Source organism: Telmatherina bonti (genome assembly GCF_933228915.1).
Source record: "Telmatherina bonti genome assembly, chromosome: 5".
NCBI lineage: Eukaryota > Metazoa > Chordata > Actinopteri > Atheriniformes > Telmatherinidae > Telmatherina > Telmatherina bonti.
The window spans coordinates 11573150-11595592 of NC_136623.1; the positions used below are offsets into that span (position 1 = coordinate 11573150).

The 22443-nt window shown below is 42.2% G+C and overlaps 1 protein-coding gene across 1 annotated transcript in view; it reads left to right on the top strand.

Moving 5' to 3' along the window:
• The window catches only part of scap (SREBF chaperone), a 30539-nt gene extending 9933 nt beyond the window's left edge, over positions 1 to 20606 (top strand). Inside the window, exons 7-23 of the mRNA XM_079240162.1 lie at positions 1273 to 1445; positions 2849 to 2975; positions 4589 to 4701; positions 4782 to 4876; positions 5090 to 5188; positions 6937 to 7149; positions 7561 to 7946; positions 9069 to 9218; positions 12024 to 12225; positions 12773 to 12888; positions 13517 to 14066; positions 14293 to 14378; positions 14985 to 15067; positions 15181 to 15347; positions 18877 to 18957; positions 19503 to 19709; positions 20128 to 20606. Of these exons, the coding sequence (XP_079096288.1) occupies positions 1273 to 1445; positions 2849 to 2975; positions 4589 to 4701; positions 4782 to 4876; positions 5090 to 5188; positions 6937 to 7149; positions 7561 to 7946; positions 9069 to 9218; positions 12024 to 12225; positions 12773 to 12888; positions 13517 to 14066; positions 14293 to 14378; positions 14985 to 15067; positions 15181 to 15347; positions 18877 to 18957; positions 19503 to 19709; positions 20128 to 20373 (3094 nt within the window). The 3' untranslated portion in view covers positions 20374 to 20606. The remainder of the gene's footprint in view (positions 1 to 1272; positions 1446 to 2848; positions 2976 to 4588; positions 4702 to 4781; positions 4877 to 5089; positions 5189 to 6936; positions 7150 to 7560; positions 7947 to 9068; positions 9219 to 12023; positions 12226 to 12772; positions 12889 to 13516; positions 14067 to 14292; positions 14379 to 14984; positions 15068 to 15180; positions 15348 to 18876; positions 18958 to 19502; positions 19710 to 20127) is intronic.
• Positions 20607 to 22443: the final 1837 nt, after the last annotated feature.

A 22443-nucleotide genomic window follows, 5' to 3' on the forward strand; every position in this document is an offset into this window, starting at 1 on the left:
AAGAAGATGATAATATTCATAAAAATAAAATGATTTCTCATCAGTTCAATAATTAAATAAATATAAGAAAGAAAAGGACTCAGGACGAGGTGTACACTTATTTGGTATTCCCACCCCTTTTTACTCATCTAGTTTTATATTCTTTGTCGCTACATGTCACAACATACTTATTCAATTCACTATACATATTTACATTCACATATATATACACACACACACACACATTTACATATACATACATACCACAGGTCTCATGAAACCTTGATTTTTATTTCTTAGTTGTATTTTTTTTTTTTTTTTTTTTTTATCTGCTATTAAACCTGTCTTCTGCTCGGCTGGGACACATGCTCTAACTGGAGTGAAAGTAGCAATAGCAACAGCTGCTTTGTATCCCATGAAAGAGAATTTAATCATAAAGGTTTGTCAGAATGTCTCATATTGGTTTTTGTTTTTAGGCAGTCGCCATCAGTTTTAAGGCATCAGGTCATCAAGCACAACAGTTCATATTCAAGAGATATGTCTGAAGTGAAGTAATCAGATGGAAAACATTTTAGTTATTTTGTCAAATATTTGTGATTAAGGTTTGAATTATATGTTCATTTTATTTATTTTGTTATATTCTAAGGCTTGTTATACTTTAATATAAAAAAAACATGAAGTATAACAGCCAAATTAAAAATCTGTGCTGGAATAAAAATAATATAAATATCCAAATTCTTTTTCCTATGATTTCACATCATAAAAAAGTGTCAACTTTTGCTCTTAGACAGCTTTATAAATGATGGCAAGCAATGTGCAAAATGACATTTCTGTCAGTTTGAGCCAACAACTTTTACTTGATCATAATTATCTTAAATATTTGCCATTTTCATTCAACTGGTCATTGTGACAGGCCTGGTTTTCTGAAACTTAAAGCCCATATGTGCCTTGTCTAATGGTCTCATAGGCATCTTAAATTTTTGGTTCTTCCCATTTAGCTTGCAGAAATTTGTGTATTTTGGCTGCTTGAAATTAATTTCTGTCCTTTATGCAGCTTATGTACGGTTTAGGAGCACTTTGGTGTCCCCACTCTGGTCCAGACTAAAATACAAGTTTGCAGTTTACAGTGTTTGAGTTATCCAACACCAAAAGGCTTCCCTAATGAGTTCTTTCCACCCACTGGATTAAAGTTATCTTTGAGAAGCCTCAACAGGTCCCATGTAAAAGCAGCTCTATTATCATCTAATAACTTAGTTGGCTATACACGATGATGATTTTGATGCCTCCGTTCAGGTTCCTTGGCAGCTTGCGAACCCGTTTGAAGCTGCTTCACCCATCAGCCAACTGCAGCCTGAGAGACGACCACATGGTTCACGTCCACTTCAAGGAGGAAATCGGCATCGCTGAGCTCATCCCCTTAGTCACCACATACATCATCCTGTTTGCATACATCTACTTCTCCACACGTGAGTCCAGCTGCCTGAATGGCTTTTCTGTTGTGCCTTTTCAGTCTTAATCTGTTCCTTGTTTGCTCACCTTGGTTAACATATGTGAGGTACCATTGATTCAGAGCCATGGCTGCTGGGCCTTTGTGTGTGTGTGTGTGCGTGCGTGCGTGCGTGTGCCAAGGTTGTTCCTGTCTGGTGCAGGGATTATCCTCATGCTGGAACATTGCACACCTCTGTAAGAATGGCCCCAGCAAAACCCTCAGTGACTTGCCAGCACAAACATTACTTCAGGGAACAAACACACACACTCTAAAGTACTCAAAATAAATACTCAAACTCAAGCTGATTACTTGACTCACGTTTGGCTTTTCCACATAAACGTTTTTTTTAATGTTCTTAGCAAAGCCAATAAAAAAGCTTCTTTTTTTTTTTTTTTAATTTAGGATTCATAAGAAATAAAATTTAAAAATCATTTATTTTATATATGTTCTTTGTACTTCGACGGTAATTTCTTGTTTTCTTCTTTTTTCCCCTTTAAAGCTTAAGAATACTTTACTGATGCTCTGCAGCTCATGTGGTGGAGCATGTGTCCTGCAGGCAAGTTCTTACTAAAGAAAATTCTGATAAATTCTCTGTCAAAAAAAGATAAAAATAAAAAAAAAGGCCCCCAAAGAGGAGACCTTTTATGTTCACTACTTTTAAATCACATTGTGCAGCCAATTAATTTTCCTGTGTAACATTCTTCCAATTTAATATGTTAAAACAAGGCTTCCTAACATTTAGTTGGATTATTCCTTTTCTTAAGCATCATTTCTCCCCTCATGTCGTCCAACAACTGGCTAAAATCCTAAAACACGCCTTTCCTATATGGGGGAAGTTCCCGAGATAATTATATTAGGTCACCAGACAAATGTAAAAATCCCATTTATCAAAAAAAATATGGGGACTTTTATTAAGGCTGTGAAAATAAACACATTAATGCAAAAAGACTAATCTACAAAATTAATGTAGTATTGTATAAATAATAAAGTTAGTCTACATGAAATGTTAAAAATCCAAATTTTGCATTATCTCTTCCAGATAAGGTGATTTAGGGGTATGGGTGCTTTTGTCACGGCTGTTTCAAAATAAAAAAAACACTTTACCCTCCTTATTTATGAAGATTTAACCAGTTTCAGGCCTCACGTGTACAGGGTGCTCACAAGCACCAGTGTGTTTTCTTTGGGGGTTTGGGAACCACTGCTTCATGAAAGTGATGTATTTCTGGGTCAGTTTCATGATGTAGCAACTTAAATTTGAGTTTGGCAACAGATCTATGAGAGATAAAGTCTCTATAACAGCCTCAAACTTAAAGATTACCATCTCTTTACACGGCTCTGGTATTTAATAGGTGATAAGTATGTTTCCTCTCTCTTTTGCAGGTAAAATTGACATGGTGAAGTCTAAGTGGGGCCTGGCTCTGGCAGCTGTGGTCACAGTCCTCAGCTCTCTGCTCATGTCTGTGGGACTTTGTACTCTGTTTGGACTGACACCCACACTCAACGGAGGGTAGGAACACCCACATTCTCTACATACTTCAGTTAAGATCACTAAAAGATTTGTGTCTGCACAGTTGCTGGTTTATTTGCAATCAGGTAATGATAAATGTCTGTTTGTCTTGTCTGTTTTATGCCCTTTTACACTTCAAGCCAGAGATGTTGGACAAAGATTTAGTTCATCTGCTTAAATCATCGAAATTTCATGTTAATGAGGTTCGAAGTATTTAAAATATTTTAGATATATACATATTTTGTTCAAACTGTTGCATTTAAGCTGCCGTGTCACCCTCAGAGCCATGTCTGCAGCTGATATGTTATCATTTTTTATAGTCTTTATTGATATCCAGATGTTTCCAATCAATATTTACTGCCCCTGCAGGCTGTTAGAGTTACATTATCTCTTACCTCGGTTGCAAAAAGACAAGGACAGTTTCACTAGTTCACTTACTCATGCACAACCACCAACACACCAGATTAGGTACTTCCTGCTTCCTCTATTGATTTCACATTGACTTTTGTTAATGTTTACAACAAGAGGACAAAGAGTCCGTTTTTTTTTTTATTGTTTATTAAAAAAGAAGTAGTGTGTTGAAGTGGGTTGAATAACCTTATGGGGCGGGGATACAGCACTGTTGACATACATTGGCTGTCCAATCATTAGAGGGTTATTAGAAAGCAGACCTGGCGTGACATTGGCACACTTGCTGTCCAACCACTTACTAAGATCCATGCAGGTCTGCCGTGGGTTGTGCTTGTACTGTATGCCTACACAAACACACATCAGGGTCAGCATGACCAAAAGTACGAATGCTGGAAGGACACTTGGAGGACATGGTTCTGTGCCAAGGCCAAAAAAAAACTGTCATCATATTGTGGGATGGAGAATGAATGAACTCTTTTCTCAAACATATTTTCTCCCTCTAAAGTTTCATTAAAGTGTCAGTGTCACTGACAAACACACACATTCCCACTACACCTGAAGAGCAGCGCACCACTCATTCTGATCAGTCATTAGCAAGGCTGCTGAGTTAGTGGCGGTGATAGGCAGTGTGAGTGTGTGTTTATTATGTGCTGTGTTACTGTTGAGTGTGTATGTGTGTGATGTAATGTGTAGAGCTGTTGACTCCTTTGTGACCCAGTTATACACTTACTAAAGCTCAAGCTTATCTGTACTCTCAAACTAATCTGTCTTCACACTTTGTCAGCAGAGGAAATTCCCTGCAGACATCTGCCAAATATGATCAAATAGTGTTGCATGTAGTTGATAAGTTCCTTGTTCTGGCAGCTGATCTAAAGAGATCGTTCATTTGTAAGGTTGATTAGTGAACTTGTGTCCAGTACCAGCAGTCTAACCATGAACAACACATCTCAGTATTTGTGTTTTGTTACTGCACTTTCTTAAATACAATGACGGCCGCGTGTGCCTCATGTTCATTCTTGTATCTGTGTAACTGCAGTTCATTTAATGGTCTGTTTTTATTTTTTCCATTAGCTGTTGCTTTGTTTAGCCTCTGAGTTAGGAAAGTTTAAAATTTAGTAACTTGTATAACTTGTGATTGTTGTGTTTGCTCTAAATTATTCTTTATTTATTCATGCGTTTGTTTTATTGTGGTCTTCCTGCAGGGAAATCTTCCCATACCTCGTGGTGGTAATCGGCTTGGAGAACGTCTTGGTTCTCACCAAGTCTGTGGTTTCCACCCCCGTCGACCTCGAAGTCAAACTGCGCATTGCTCAGGGTAGGGGTTGACTGGTGTACTTTGTATGAAGCGAAAGATAAAAATTTCATCCCCTTAAATTTTGCTTGTTGTTCCTTAAGGCCTTAGTAACGAGAGCTGGTCTATCATGAAGAACATGGCCACTGAACTGTGCATCATCCTCATTGGATATTTCACTCTGGTTCCAGCCATTCAGGTAAGAATGTTTGACTCTTTTGCATGACCAAAGAAAATATGATTGTTAAACATAATTTTTCTGCCATTTGCAGAGAGAAAATGTATTGATAAACTAAGAAAACAATGACAAATCTATAATAATAATGCTACACAATGTTGCTTCTTGCTAGGTTTACATTTTTAGCACTTGATTAGCCATTAACCGGTGTAACATAGTTTCCATGCTCTGCAGGAGTTCTGTCTTTTTGCTGTCGTGGGGCTCGTCTCTGACTTCTTCCTGCAAATGTTCTTCTTTACAACGGTGTTATCCATAGATATCCGCCGCATGGAGGTAAAACTCTCTCATTCATATCTTAGAACTTATTTTACTTATATGTTGAAGTAACATGTATACTGAAGGCTAGTTTTCGTGAACCAATAAAATGGATGGATTACTGTATTACATATTCTTTATTTTGTTTTTTGGTGTGTAAATTATTTGTGGGGCCACAAACCTATTGAACTCCCAGTGATCATCAGGAGATGACACAGAGAGAACAGGCAGAGACAGGAAGCTGCTGGTATTCATCTGCTGACGACAGAAACCTCCATCTGTGCAAAGATGAGAATAACGTGGGGCTGCCGCTTATTAAAGGCTTTCTTATGCGATACAGAAAGTTTATGAGTGAGATTTCAGCAAAATCCACTAACTTGTGAAACTGAGGAATTGAATTTATTGTTATAATGTCATCTGTAGGAAAATCTTGGAAAAATTTCTTTAGGAATAGAAAAGTGTGGACGGTTTGTTTCAGTCCTTTCTGTTGTTGCTGTAAGCATATCACAGGAGCAGGTTGTCTCCTGGAGATGCACTTTCTTGGCTGGAAATGTACGAGATGAGGTGCGGAACAACAGTTGTCAAAGGGTTCACACAGGAGGAGTTCAGGCTGTTGAAATTGTGTTTTCCTCTCAAGTTGACAGTAACAGATGAGACTCCCCATAGCGCTTATGAGAGTACTCCATGTGTCTGTATGTGTCAGCAAACAGAAAGGACAGACTCTGACCAGCAAATGCACACACGGGTTACAAAAGCTCTGGAATAACACATTTATGCATGGCCTCACCTGCTGACCGCAGAGATTTTACTGTCAGCTTGGACGGAAAATCTCCACAAAGTCTTGAGTGAAAGTTGCAGACATGTGCATCATAAAGGCGTTGTTATCAGAGATAGGATACTTCAGTCTCCTGTACTCTACTGTGCATCTTGATAGAGACTGAGGTTTAAGAAGCCCTTCAATCGCTACGCTTCTTTGCAGATTTCTTTATTTATAAGTCATATGTTGAGTCGAACGGGAACTTTTAATTTCCAAAAAGTATCTAAGTACTTTTTAAATAAAAAAGCTTTCAAATTTCTTAATGTTGTAGTTGGTTGTATACGCTTTAAAACAGACAAATGTGGCATATTGAGCAAGACTTGCATTTGTAGAGTGGAGTAAATCGTTCTTGGTGGCGCCGACATAAGGATCTTTTTTTGGTTTGTTTGTTTTTCTTTTCTTAGCTATTCATTTTAAGGAAAGATATGGAATTTCAACATAATATGGACAAACATACATATCTCTCGTTTCAGGAGAAAATATAAGGCATTTAAGAAATGAGGTGACTTCAGGCATAAATGTATGAATCATAACGGTATTACAAACAGTACTGTTCTCCCACGTGAGCCTTTCTCCTTTAAAACCTCTTAGCAAAATGTTTGATTAACGTTTCATTGTTTAGCTTAGTGCCCTTCTTAAGAAGCATTAGCACCATAATCCTCTTGATTTACATACATGCATTAATAAACTTTTAATCATCAGAATATTGTGAAATATGTATACAATATGGTTTATAGGAAGTATGAATAACAGCAGAACACATGAAATGTTATCAGAAACTCTACTTAGAATAATGGTTTTCCCGCCTAACGCTCAGCCTTAATATTCTGTAATGATGTAAAACATAACATTGTCTTTTCAGTAAGTGACCCAAATTAGTAAATTACTTTAATATTATGATGATAAATCCAGTGGCATCTCTGAATAAACTACGTTATCTCACCGTCAGCTGGCCGACCTGAACCGCCGCCTGCCGGCTGAAGCTGGTCTCCCCCCACCAAAGCCAGGCCCTCTGCGGACACGCGAGGTACCCCCTCCGCCACGACCCTCCCCCCACACCATCACCTTGCAGACCCCAGCTTTTAGGAACCTGCGGCTCCCCAAGAGGTTGCGTGTGGTTTACTTCTTGGCCCGCACACGCCTGGCTCAGCGCATCATCATGGTGAGGCCAAAGATTTAGACTTTTCTGCTCTACTTTCTCTCTTGTTTGCCATGTTTTTGTAATGAAGTCATTTTTCCAGTTTTATTGTCATGACTACAGACAAACAGGGATGTTCTCTCTATAACTGCTATTGGGCCTGATTATTATTGTTAGAAAATAAAAACTAAATTAAAAATTAACAGAGCTTCATGATTTCTTTTTCAAGACAAACTCACAGTCGATTGTTTTAAACTGCAATTTACTGAGATGGATGGTTTTAAAATCTTATAACAATAAATCATCTTTAAAAAATAAATTCTCAAGGACAAAGACACACGTTATATTATTTATAATTCTAAAAATAAATTTAAAACGTATACAGATATCAGGTAAAATGATTTAGTCAGTTACTGAAAAGTTTTTCATTACCAGGCTGGCACAGTGATCTGGATCGGAATCCTTGTCTACACTGACCCGGCTGGGATCCGCACCTACCTGGCTGCACAGGTGTCTGAGCAAAGCCCTCTGGGAGATCCTGGAGGAGGCGGGCTGCCCCCTCCCCTGGCGGTCGCCCCTGTTTTTCGTGGAGCAGATCCCACCAGTACCTTGAGCTTCCACCCTGCACCAGATCCGACTCCTTTACCTGAGAACCAATCACAGGGCCACCACGGCTCAGCCCAGGCAGGGCCTCTTCCACAGGCTCCACCTGAGGGGCCTCAGATCACCTGGGGGGCAGAGGATGAAGAGGGATGGAGGAGATTGTCCTTCAGACACTGGCCTTCACTCTTCAGCTACTACAATATCACTTTAGCAAAGAGGTGAGAGGTGCAGATTTGTTTTTAATTGTTCCTAAAACTCAGAGTCTGGGAAGACAATTTATTTAAACCTCCACTTATTAAGTCTATCCTGAAAATATTAGGCTTTTGCACCATTTTATTCAAAGGAAAATATTCTGGTAGTCTCATACAATATTCACGTTTCCATCAGATAAATTATTATTGTAAATTTTAGAATATCTAATGCAGTATCTTGCTTACTCTACTTTTAGGATCCCTTACCTTATCATTGCTTCCAAGCACAAGAAAATGGGTGGACTGGTTCTCAGGGAAAAATAGTGACTGTAATTGAAATATCTATAGTTGTGCTCATATGTATTTGTCCCCTTTCATTAGAGAAAAGGCTGGATTTACAACAGTCACTCAAATAACTGGGGGAAAAAAAAGGAACAATAACTAAAAATGTGCAAAAAATATAATTTACTAATATATAGGACATTGTTTTTTCATTTAATTGAGTTGAAGAAAGAAAAACAAACAAACAAACTGGTCCTGGACAAATTAGAGCATTTTTCTGTTGAACAGTGGGACAAAATACCTGTCAACAGGTGCAGAAGTCTGACTGAGAGGAACAGAAAACACCTGACTGGAGCGGAAACATTAAAGGATTGTTCAACTAAATATTAGTTTGAGTGATGTGATATGTAATAAATGATCTTATTTGTTTGCTTTTTTTAAAGAAATATTTCTATTGAACCAGAGTTAGAAAATAATGTCATGATTTTCATAAAATTTTTAATTATTATTACTTTAGTCAATTTCAGCTGTTTTTTTTTTCCCTTCTTTAATGAAAGGGTATGAATACATATGACCTGTATTAAGTGGGAAAATTTCCCCCCAACTTTTCAGATGTTACTTTGACTTTGCATGCTTGTCATCTCTAAATGAAATATTAAAGAAAAGACTGAAGACATTTCTACCATTTACTTGTAAAATAAAAAGGACATTTCCATGAAATTCTGGCATTTGTTGCAGGAAAAGCTTGTTTCCATCAGAGTTGTATAGACACCTGCAGCTTTCTAACTTGGTTTTAAATATGGAGAGATCCATTCTTCCTGCATCATATTTGCATCATATTTCACATCCTTTCCTGTGTATTTACAGGTATATCAGCATCTTACCCGTCATTCCTGTCACCGTTCACGTTAGCCCTCAAGAGGCCATTGAGACACGTCACCCTCAGGACACGAGGCATCCTCCTCCATCCATTCCTAAGGTTTCTGCAGATTTACAAACGGACCTCACCCTCTACAAGTTAGTTCTGAGAAACACACAAACATCTTTCCACTCAGACAGAGATTTAAATCACCTTTCAGTCTTTCTGATGTAACCCAACTTCCTTAAACTTTTAGAAGAAGAAATGATGCGACACAATGACACTTGTAAAGGGAGTAACTGTTTGCCAACTAATCCTTCTTAGTACTTATAGAACAGAGTGGATTTTTTTGGTACTTTTTTTTTTTTTTTTTTTTTTTTTTAAACGTGCATTTTTAATCACAGAGCATTAAAATGCTCTTATAGCAAATTAATTAGTACTGGGTCATAACTTCAGTACATATGTTTACTTTAATGACAGAAATATAGCAGCATCTGTTAGAGAAACCTGTTCTCTAACCAGCTGTGTTTTTGCTTTTTTTCCCCCCTTTTTTTTTCCAAAAGCTAAACACTTCTTAACATAGTTATTAATGCAGTAATGTGTCATTAAAGTTATGGTTTGTGTGAAGGATTTTATGTCTGTAAAGTTTACAATGTTTAACATCATAATACACTTAAAAAAGCACATTTTAGTCTTGTTGAAAAGTTGCTGTACCTTATTTTTCTCTTGCAAAATGCCATAAATTGAATTTTTTTTTTTTTTTTTACATTAAAAAAAAAACATAACTGTTGACAAAAAGAAAAAACAAACATTCACATGTAGGTGAGTATCAGCAGGGTTCAGAGCTATTTAACAACCCTGTCCTAGAACAGAGTCCAAGGCACTTATGGGGTCAAGGCCATGGGTCTGAGTGTAACACAGATTTAAGGCCAACTGCAAGCAAATACATTGGCTGATGTTGGATTTCTTTTTAGATGATTTCTTTATAACATATAAGATTTAAAGATGAAAATTCTAGCTTAAACGTTCTATATTTGCTTTTAGATTAAAAAAATAAATAAATAGAGGAGATTATACATCCTTCCCTCCACATAGCTCAGTGTTGCTGGACTGATGTGATCTTATCTTTTGTTCTGTTTCTCGGGCTCCATCTATAGAAAAGAAGGTCATTTGTTATCTCTGCCATCAGCAGGTATTTACTCTCCCTAACTGGACAAGCCTGGCTGGCAGGTTGCTTACAGAAGCTGCTGATGACATTTAGGTGTGTGACAGTTAGCTAATCCTCCTGAGAAGTTTTCGTGTTACAGTCCAGTTAGGCCTCTTCTTGCCTCTTAAATTGTACACCTGAAAACACTAAACTACATCCTATATGTTTTGATGAAGTTTTCTTTCTACTGTTGTTAAAGTTGCTTTAGATTAAAATTAATCTTATTGATTGTCTTCAAGTTACTGCAGAACACCATCGATAAACCAGGACAATTTTTTTAATTGTTTAAAACAGTAATCATTATATTTCCCTTTGGGAATTATTGAATTTTCCTTTGGGGATTAATAAAGTATTTTTAATTTAATTAATAAGGGGTTCATTTGGGTTGCTGTGAACCACATAATAAGAATCTTTTTGCTTTAAAAGCAATCTTCTGCCCCGCTTTGTGAACATATACTTCCCTCACCAGCAAGCGCTGTCTCCATGGTAGACTTTTCTTTGTATTGTGTTATATAAGGCAATAAGTTGTGCACTGAAGTGGAAGCTCTTCCTTTCACCACTACACGAAGGCTGTTAACTGTAATTGGGTCAAGGTCATGACCCTCACAGTTGGATAGAGACAGCTGAGTTTAGGTGACCCTGAGTCAGATGAAGGCCAGCGTAATAAAGATGTGAGAACTGGGTTCGCTGCAGTGAGGGGCACACATCCTGGTGTGATAACAAGTTGAAAACGGACTTTTAATCATAAAAAAACTCAAACATAGTTATTGGATTTTTATGATTCTTCTTATCACAACTGTCATGATTAATCTTTTCACATAAAGTGGAACAATGAGCCCCATGTTGCTGTATTGCAATGCTTGTGGGTTTTTGTTTTGCAAGTTTACCATGAACTAGAAGTATTAAGAACATGAGGTATGTGCATACATCCGCATACACTGGCTGATTTGATTCTCTTTGGTCTTAGATGTAAAGTGACATGAACATGTCTGCCTGTGGCCTCTTTTTTTTTTTTTTTACTGAACAATGTACAGAAAAGCTAATTAAAAAGGTTATTTTTTTTATTTAAATGTAGTTATTTTAAATAGCGAAGGTGACATCATCTCTGGCGCATCCCAAAATGGACTTGTACTCATAAGTACCTTATTTCTGAGTCACTTAACTTCACAAAAACATATTTATCCTGGGGCTTCCAATGTTGTCCGCAGGCTGGAGTCCTTATGATTATAACTATATACTACTGTGTAGTATATAGTTATATATATCACGATAATACCACTCACAGCAGTGAGGAAGGTCTTAAATGAAATGGGTTATTTGTTTTCTAGTATTCTAGCATCAGTATATCCCAAAATTGTTGTCACAAGGTGAGTTTGAGCATTAGAAAAATTGATTTTAAGCAAGGAACATCACACCTGTGTGGCAGATTTCATCATAGTAACTCCACATTCCTCAGCTGATGATGGAGCAGGCAGACTATGCTTGCACAGATTGTCAGATCAGCACGGACCAACTAGCTCTGAAATATGTTTGTTTAATCACAGAGCTGCTGTTTTCTGTCATTTACAATGTGTTTTTTCAAAGAGGCCAATCTACATGTAGAAATCAATGAAACTTGAGAGCTAAGAAACGGCTAACATGACTACGTATGTATGTTAATATAAGTGAAATTAAAGTGTTGATAATGCATGAAGGTCAGTGTTGTTTCAGTGGGAAAAGTTTATTTGACACGTCTATCATCTCTGCTCATCTCCAGGGTGGCAGCTCTGGGTCTGGCTGCTGGTGTTCTGCTCGTTCTCCTCCTTTTCTGTCTTTACCGGGTTCTGTGCCCTCGTAACTACGGCCAGAATGGTGTCACCCATGGACGGCGGCGTCGAGGTGACCTGCCCTGCGATGATTATGGTTATTCACCACCCATCAGTGAGATCTCACCACTGCTGCTGAGGGGCCACAGTATGGTGAGGAATAACTCAAATGGTACTTTTTATCTGATGTTACTGTACAGTACCGACTCGGTACGTATTCCCCCTGCTGCCTGTTCCCTTCCAGACGGCACCACTTCAGCTGTTTATCAGCACAAAGACAAGACACACAGCATGTTTTTTATATTACACTGACTCAGCAGAAGCTTTTATACAGAGTGACACAGTAATCAGAAAAGTTACTTGAATTTTCTATACCTTTTAGTAAAGAGGAGTTTCTGCTGTTGGTGATTGTAATGACTAGACCACAGAGCTCTCCATTAGAGAAGCAAAACTTCTTCTGTTAACAGTAAACATGCTAAAATTTATTGGTCATGCTTGAGTCAAATATGTTTAGTTAAATATATTTATGTTGTACATTTTCAGCTAGATTTGCAATCCAAACAGGCACAATACAAATGAACAATATAAATGAAAAGAATTATGCTGTGATAAATGATATTTGTATTTATTGAAAGAAAAAAGAGACAGGGGCGAAGACAGCAGAAAAAAAATCAACATGATGTACTTTTTCTGTTCACAGGACATTGAGTGTTTGGCCAGTGATGGGATGCTGCTGGCTAGCTGTTGTTTGGCTGGACAAATCCGCGTTTGGGATGCCCAAACTGGGGACTGCCTCACCGTTATTCCAAAGCAGGGGTGAGACAGTCAGACTATCTGACTATTAGCTTTTTACTAATCTTGATGACTTGGATAGCTTTACAACCCAGGGAACTATTTGTTACGCCACATATGTTTTCCCCCGCAGTGGTATGAAATTCTGTGCTGAGGTCCAGATGCTACTTTATAACGACTTTATAAGGATTAACCAAATAAAATCTGTATAAATTTAAGAAGAATGAGAATGTAAATAAGAATAAGTAGAAAGACATCAAAATGTATTGCAGGTTAAATTGCATGAAATTCTCCAGGCAACTTTAATTACTCCCATTTTCCTGGCCTCATCAAAGCTGCAATGGGCTTTAAAAAGTACTATGAGGATGTTTTTCTCCCCAGAACACCCAGATTTAGGGGATTGTTCTACTCTGACTGTGATAAGTTTCATGTTGGAGCTTAAACTCGTGAACATTTTAGATTGCTCCTGTCCTCAGTGCCTTATTTCCAACTTTCTGTCCCAATCTTTCATGTTTTATCTCCATTACAGCTCATAAAGTCTTTGTTTTTTAAATACCTTAAGGATAAAGGAGATCTTCTGTCTGCAAAAAGCCCCCATTATGAATAAAAATGAACAGAAAGGTACATTTCTGACTGCATGCTGTCTCCTCAGGTTGAGACGGAGTAGCAGCAGTGGCTGCTGGGATCAGCGAGATGGCTTAGAAGGGATAAATGGAGCTGCAGATTCCGACTGTTTAGGCTGTGAAGGTCGAGACCCCTACATCACTGGTGACATGCTGTCAGAGGTCGAATGTTACCTGGTGCGGCGTCGCACCACGCCTGCCCGGCCGGCTCTTTTCACCGACCAGCCAGATCTGACTCCACTCATTGACACAAACTTCACCTCCCAGCCACCATCCCTCGTCTCCACTCCACCCAAAGAGGGTTTTGACTTTGGAGGTTTGGTGGAGCGAGCTTACCTGGAGCACGAGCCCCCATCCCCACCTACCTACCCTTCTCCTCCCTCTGCCTCCTCCTCACCACTTTCAGGTGCTCAGCTCCAGAGAAAACCGAGTTTAGGAGATTTAGCTGGGCCATCGAATCACCAAGAAAGAGTCGCTGGAACTGGAACACAGGCAGCAGCAGACTGGGAAAGCTCCGTCTGGGCCATGGAGCTGAGAGGAAATCTGATAGCTGCTGGGAGGAGCAGCGGCAAACTGGAAGTGAGTTTACAAAAAAACAAAAATAAAAAGCCTGTTTCGGAAAATGAGTGTATAAATGGCCTCTGAACTAAATAATATCCTGAAACCCAACTAGTACTCATGTGAAAGTTTAAAACCTCCTCATGAAGAGGTACGTCATGTTGTTTAGAGACGTAAACTGAAAGCCCACGTCCGACATAAATATCTGACACATCTAATTCCTGTAAACTGTTGGATCTGGTTGCAGCTGTGGGATGCAGTAGAAGGGTCACTGCGGTGCTGTAATGAAGATGGAGTTTCTGGGATCACAGCTCTGGCTTTCCTCAACAACAGGTGCAGAAAAACATGATGCATCATTCAGGACTCTGCTGATTTTTAGATTTATTTTTTTTTTGGTCTGCAGCCATTTATCATTTACTGTAGTTTCTGTTTGTGTACATTGTGAGGCGATTCTCAGTGCTTCACATAGGAACTTCTACTAAAACCATTCTCAGTTACTCTTCCCTTTTAAGCCAGGGTTAGGCAGCTCCAGTCCTCCAGTGGTGTCCTGCAGATGTTAGGAGTTTCTCTGCTGCAACACACCTGGCACACATCTGACCCAATGAGCAGACTTGTGCAGAGCTTGACACCAAACTCCACACAAATATGCTAATTAGCCATTGATTTTAATCAGGTGTTGCAGCAGGGAAACTCCTAACATTTGCAGGACTCCACTTGAGGACCGGAGTTGCCTACCTCTACTTTAAAGGATGGCACTTACATTCGTGCCTATCAGAAACACTTCCAACACTGTAACCATATTTACCATCATACTTTACAGGCAGACAGCATGAGTGTACAAATCACTACACTTACTCTCATTTCTTATTTTCACTTTCTTACTAACAAGTTTTGTGATGTTCCATGAGGATTGGAAAGATGTTTTTACTCTCTCCTCAGGATTGTGGCAGCTCGGCTCAACGGGTCTTTAGATTTCTTCACTGTCGAGATAAAAAAGCCTTTGGGTCTGCTGCAGTACAGAGGTAAGATTCAGACAGTTTCTTTACCGACATCAAAATTCAGCTATAGGGGAAAAGCAAACATGAAAAAATTTCATCTAAGTTATAATGAACATGGGTATGTTTGTACCCTGAAGGCACCCCCGGGCGAGGCAGCATGCCTCCGTCTCCCTGTTACAGCAGCGAGGATGTGATCAGCTGTCAGCTCACGCGCTCTGTGCAGTGCGCTCACCAGAAGCCGATCACAGTGCTGCGCGCAGCCGCTGGCAGGGTAGTCACCGGCAGCCAGGACCACACAGTCCGGGTAACAAACTTACTCACCTTACAACAAATTATTTATACATATTTAACAAATTATCTCGCTTTTCAAATGCACCCGTAAAGATAGTAACACATTTAACTTAGACAAACAATAATAACAGGGTTCCATCCATCCATCCATCCATCTTCAGCCGCTTATCCGGGGTCGGGTTGCGGGGGCAGCAGCCTAAGCAGGGAAACCCAGACTTCCCTCTCCCCAGCCACATTTGCTAACTCTGCGGGGGGGATCCCGAGGTGTTCCCAGGGCAGTCGAGAGATATAATCCCTCCAGCGTGTCCTGGGTCTTCCCCGGGGTCTCCTCCCAGAGGGACGTGCCTGGAACACCTCACCAGGGAGGCGTCCAGGAGGCATCCTGACCAGATGCCCGAGCCACCTCAACTGGTTCCTCTCGATGCGAAGGAGCAGCGGCTCTACTCTGAGCCCCTCCCGGATGACCGAGCTCCTCACCCTATCTCTAAGGGAGAGCCTGGCCACCCTGCGGAGGAAACCCATTTCAGCCGCCTGTATGCGAGATCTCGTTCTTTCGGTCACAACCCACAGCTCATGACCATAGGTGAGGGTAGGAACGTAGATCGACTGGTAAATCGAGAGCTTCGCCTTCTGGCTCAGCTCCTTCTTCACCACGACAGACCGGCGCAGAGCCCGCATTACTGCAGACGCCGCACCGATCCGTCTGTCGATCTCGCGCTCCATCCTTCCCTCACTCGTGAACAAGACCCCAAGATATTTAAACTCCTCCACTTGAGGCAGGACCTCACTCCCGACCCGGAGAGGGCAATCCACCCTATTCCGGCTGAGGACCATGGTCTCAGATTTGGAGGTGCTGATTCTCATCCCAGCCGCTTCACACTCGGCCGCGAATCGCTCACGCGAGAGCTGGAGATCACGACCAGATGAAGCCAACAGGACCACGTCATCCGCAAAAAGCAGGGACCCAATCCTGAGGCCACCAAGTCGGATCCCCTCAACACCTCGGCTGCGCCTAGAAATTCTGTCCATATAAGTTATGAACAGAATCAGTGATAAAGGGCAGCCTTGGCGGAGTCCAACCCTCACCGGAAACGAATCCGACTACCGGCAATGCGGACCAAGCTCTGACATCTGTCGTACAGGGACCGGACAGCTCACACAAGGGGGTCCGGTACCCCATACTCCCGGAGTACGCCCCACAGGAGCCCCCGGGGGACACGGTCGAATGCCTTCTCCAGGTCCACAAAGCACATGTAGACTGGTTGGGCAAACTCCCATGCCCCCTCCAGGACCCCAAAGAGGTTATAGAGCTGGTCCACTGTTCCGCGACCAGGACGAAAACCACACTGCTCCTCCTCAATCCGGGATTCGACAATCCGGCGGACCCTCCTCTCCAGGACCCCTGAATAGACCCTCCCAGGGAGGCTGAGGAGTGTGATTTCCCTGTAATTGGAACACACCCTCTGGTCACCCTTCTTAAAATGGGGGACCACCACCCCAGTCTGCCAATCCAGCGGTACTGCCCCCGATGTCCACGCGATGCTGCAGAGGCGTGTCACCCAGGACAGCCCCACAGCATCCAGAGCCTTAAGGAACTCCGGGCGGATCTCATCCACCCCCGGGGCCTTGCCGCCAAGGAGCTTTTTGACCACCTCAGTGATCTCAGCCCCAGAGATAGGAGAGTCCACCCCTGAGTCCCACCAGCTCTGTTTCCTCATCGGAAGACATGTTGGTAGGATTGAGGAGGTCTTCGAAGTATTCCTTCCACCGACCCACAACGTCCCAAGTTGAGGTCAGCAGCTCCCCACCTCCACTGTACACAGTTTTGATGGAGCACTGCTTCCCCCTCCTGAGCCGCCAGATGGTGGACCAGAATCTCCTCGAAGCCGTCCGGAAGTCTTTCTCCATGGTCTCGCCGAACTCCTCCCATGCCCGAGTTTTTGCCTCGGCAACAGCCGAAGCTGCATGCCGCTTAGCCCGTCGGTACCCATCAGCTGCCTCCAGAGTCCCACAGGCCAAGAAGGCCCGATAGGACTCCTTCTTCAGCTTGACGGCATCCCTCACTGCTGGTGTCCACCAACGAGTCCTGGGATTACCGCCACGACAGGCACCAACTACCTTACAGCCACAGCTCCGGCTGGCCGCCTCAGCAATAGAGGCACGGAACACGGCCCATTCGGACTCAATGTGCCCCGCCTCACTCGGGACATGTTCGAAGCTCTGCTGAAGGTGGGAGTTGAAGCTCGCTCTGACAGGGGACTCAGCCAGACGTTCCCAGCAGACCCTCACAACATGTTTGGGCCTGCCAGATCTGACCAGCTTCGTCCCCCACCATCTGCGCCAACTCACCACCAGGTGGTGGTCAGTTGACAGCTCCGCCCCCCTCTTCACCCGAGTGTCCAAGGCATGTGGCCGCAGGTCCGACGATACGACTACAAAATCGGTCGTCGAACTGCGGCCCAGGGAATCCTGATGCCAGGTGTATATATGGACACTCTTATGCTGGAACATGGTGTTCGTTATAGACAATCCATGACGAGCACAGAAGTCCAATAACAAAACACCATTTGGGTTCAGAGGAGGGGGACCATGCCTCCCAATCACTCCCCTCCAGGTCTCACTGTCATTGCCCACGTGAGCATTGAAGTCCCCCAGCAGAACTATGGAGTCCCCAGAAGGAGCACCCTCCAGCACTCCCTCCAAGGACTCGAGAAAGGGTGGGTACTCTGAACTGCTGTTCGGTGCATAAGCACAGACAACAGTCAGGACCCGTAACCCCACCCGGAGGTGGAGGGAAACTACCCTTTCATCCACCGGGGTAAACCCCAACGTGCAGGCACCAAGCTGGGGGCTGATGAGAATGCCCACACCTGCTCGGCGCCTCTCACCATGAGCAACTCCAGAGTGGAAGAAAGTCCAGCCCCTCTCGAGGGTACTGGTTCCAGAGCCCAAGCCATGCGTCGAGGTGAGTCCAACTATATCTAGCCAGAACCGCTCAACCTCGCGCACAAGCTCAGGCTCCTTCCCCACCAGAGAGGTGACGTTCCACGTCCCTAGAGCTAGCTTCTGCAGCCGGGGATCGGACCGCCAGGGTCCCCGCCCCTTGCTGCAGCCCAGCTCACATTGCACCCGACCCCTACGGCTCCTCCCGCAGATGTTGAGCCCACGGGAGGTGGGGGCCCATGTAACCCTTTCGGGCTGAGGCCGACCGGGCCCCACGGGAAAAGACGCTTGCTCTCGTACCCCACCTCCAGGCCTGGCTCCAGAGGGGGGTCCCAGTAACCCGCGTCCGGGCAAGGGAACATTCATGCCCAGGTTGGTCGTCATCATAGAGGTCGATGAGCCGTGCTTGGTCTGGTCCCTCCCCTAGACACCTGTTTGCCATGGGTGACCCTACCAGGGGCATAAAGCCCCCGACAACATAGCTGCTAGGATCTTCGGGACGCACAAACCCCTCCATCACGATAAGGTGACGGCTCAGGGAGGGGTAATAACAGGGTTAATCGAGTTATTTATGAGTCCTGACTTTGTGTGTTGGGTAGATTTATCGCCTGGAGGATTCGTGCTGCCTCTTTACCCTTCAGGGTCACTCTGGAGGGATCACAGCCATCTACATTGACCAGGTCAGTTCTTTACCCTCCTCTCATACTATAATATTATTTTAATATTACTGTTACATGATGAAACGGCAGCATACAGAGATGAATCTCACGCCACCCTGTGTCAGTTTTGAGTTGTTGGTTATATGAAACTGACTGAAATGTTTGTGTTGTTGGGTTATGTGAGAAGTACTTCAGTAGTTTTCTTGATTAAAAGCAGCTTTATTCATTCATTCATTCATTCATTTTCTAAACCGCTTAATCCAATTCAGGGTCGCGGGGAAGCTGGAGCCTATCCCAGCTGGCTTTGGGCGACAGGCAGGGTACACCCTAGACAGCTCGCCAGTTCATCGCAGGGCCACACAGAGAGACGAACAACCACTCACGCTCACACTCACTCCTAGGGGCAATTTACAGTAACCAATTAACCTAACATGCATGTCTTTGGATGGTGGGAGGAAGCCGGAGTACCCGGAGAGAACCCACGCATACACGAGGAGAACATGCAGACTCCACACAGAAGCAGCTTTAGTCTTAAATAAATCCTACTTTTTATGTGTCCACCTCAGACGATGGTTCTGGCAAGCGGTGGGCAGGACGGTGCCATCTGCCTGTGGGACGTCCTGACAGGAAGCCGCGTCAGCCATGTCTACGGTCACCGTGGCGACGTTACCTCTCTGGTCTGCACTACCTCTTGTGTCATCAGTTCAGGACTGGATGACCTCATCTGTATCTGGGACCGCAGCACTGGGATCAAACTGTACTCAATACAACAGGTACTAGCGGAGTTTAAAGACTCAACTCCAGATTTTTGACACCATACTTCAGGAAATCCAGATAAGCAACATTTGTTGTCTATAAACTACATACATAACTCTTGCTATAAACAATAACAACAAGTGTATAATGAATAAACTGTATACTCGTCCAAATGAAATGTGCCAAACTAACAGGGTCCTTGCAGGCTAAACTTGGCAAAATTATTAATGTTAAGCTTTTTTTTTTTTTTTTTAGCTTATTATCTAACTGCTTAATAATTAGACAGACTTGCCCTTTTATAAAAACACGATGAATATTATCTTTACTGCCTTTTAGGATCTCCATTATTCAGGTTCATGTCCATCAGGAGATGCACCACATTAGATATTTGATTGAACATGGTTGTATTTCTAACTGCGGTGTTCTCCTTACCAGGAGGTGGGTTGTGGGGCCAGCCTGGGGGTGATCTCAGAGTCTCTGCTGGTGACTGGGGGCCAGGGCTGCGTCTCCTTCTGGGACCTGAACTTTGGCGACCTGCTGCAGACCGTTTATTTGGGCCAGAGCAGCGATGGTCAGGGGGTCCGGCAGCTGCTGGTGCTGGACAACGCGGCCATCGTCTGCGACTTCGGCAGTGAGCTCAGCCTGGTCTACGTACCTTCAGTGCTAGAGAAACTGGACTGAGGAGGGTCAGAAGCGGAAGTCGGTGGGGACACTCAGAACATCCACTTTAAGACGTATTTTTGTAAAGCAGTGAATGTCATGAGCCTGGATGTAAAGAGACGGAAGCGCTGACACCAAGCGGTTATGTTGACGTTAACGGCGATCGTGGGAGGAGTTGGAGAAAAGCTGGATGCCTCTCACATAAAGAGTCCACCTCTGTGCTTTTAGGGTGCATGTATGTTTATTTTGTTGCGCTGCCCTCGATGCTGCTGACATGGGTGGGGCTTCACTGTGATCCCACCTGTCTGGTGAGGAAGACAAAACGGTCCCCTCCTATTTTCTTTATTTTTTTTCTAACATTCCTGCTGTGCTGTTCACTCAACAGTGAATCTGACAGCTCTGCTGCCTGTTGGGAGTGAACTGAGCAGTTGTGTGAGTGCTTATAAAGTGTGTGTGAGGGAGATCTGATGATTACTGTATAAAGTAAACCTCCAGAGGGGGGATGTTTTTATATGTATAAATCTATTATTTATTAGCAACACATTTTTTGAGTAACAGTTTGTTTATAAATGGCTAATCCAAGTTCTTAAACTTAAATATCATGGAGAGGAAACAATGAAGATGTTCAGCAGTGCTGGTTTGGAGTTGGTTGATTTTAATTAACCTGAAACACTGAAGTGTTTGTTGCTATGGAGTCGTAGGAGGCTGCAAGTTTTTCTGATTCCTATTCATTTGCTTCCTTGTTCTTTTGAAATTTAACCTTTTTAATTAAAAAATAATCATTTTATAGCTGGTTCATCTCACACTGTTAATCCACAATGCAAAACAAGAAAGCAGCTGAAACTAACATGAACCCAAGTTTGTTGATGCAATTTTAAGCATAGCTGATCTAAAACCTTTCTGGTTTTTCTGCAGCTATTTATAAATGTAAAGAAAGCTTCAATTTAACATATTCATAAATATTATAGGAGACAAGTAGCAAACCGTGTTAAAGCTTGCAGTATATTTGGACGGCCAATGAGAAACTGTAATTTCGTTTCACCCCAGAAGCCTTCAAAGCTCCTCGTACGCATTTGTTTAATGTTCCTTTCTTTAAATTGCATATCAAGGAGAAATTTCCAATTCCAGTATTTATTTCTTGGCTTCCACAAAAATCCTTTTTTTTTTTTTTTTTTTTTTTTTTTATAACTTATTTTCAACTATTGTGTACAAAAACTGACAAGCATCACATTAACCACACATCACTCATAAAAAAAACCCATCTCACATTGTCTAGGTCCTTGTTGCTCCAATAAAACAGCAGAAAAGTCACTAAGATACTAAGTTTGTCATACTGTAACAACTGCATTTGAAACAGAAACATAATTATTTGTTACTTTTAGCAGCTTTTTTTCTATTTAATTCCGTAATCAAGATGACTTTTTACATTTTTCTACTGATATTTTAGATGTCAGACCGATTAGAGTGGTGGCTTTGGTCGGCTCAACTTTTTAATTTCCTCAAGTCCCTCTTGAACTGTTTTTTTTAAAGTGCGGTGAAGCAATGTTGCCTTTTTATTGTGGTCTTATTGTTGAGGTCAATCAGTTAATCCATGATTCAGAATACTGGTGGTGAGCAAATGAAGTAAAACAGTGAGGTGGTCTCAATCCGAGAGGAAAATGTTTGCCAAGTTAGAATTGAAGTGGCGATGGGTCAAATAAATCTCCATTGTACATGCCTGAACTGAACCTTTTTACTCTGGATATCTGTTGACAGAATGTAATCCAGAATGTTCTGTTTTTCTGAAGCGTCCATCTACTGTATCTCCATCTACTGAATGTAGTCTCGGAGGATGTCTTGAAAGAAATGTGAAAAAAACAGCTACTATTCTTCACAGTATAGCATCACAGAATGATTCAGTGCACTGCAAACCTGATGCACAGGCTCACACGCGCACACACACACACACACACACACAAAGCACTTTTACATAAATCAGCCTCCACACCTGAGAAATAAATGTAAGCAGTTGACAACAGTACTGGTTCCTCTGAGATGCAGTAAACATGTTTACAGGAAACGAGCAGCAGAAAATTGAAGTTTAAAAAAAAA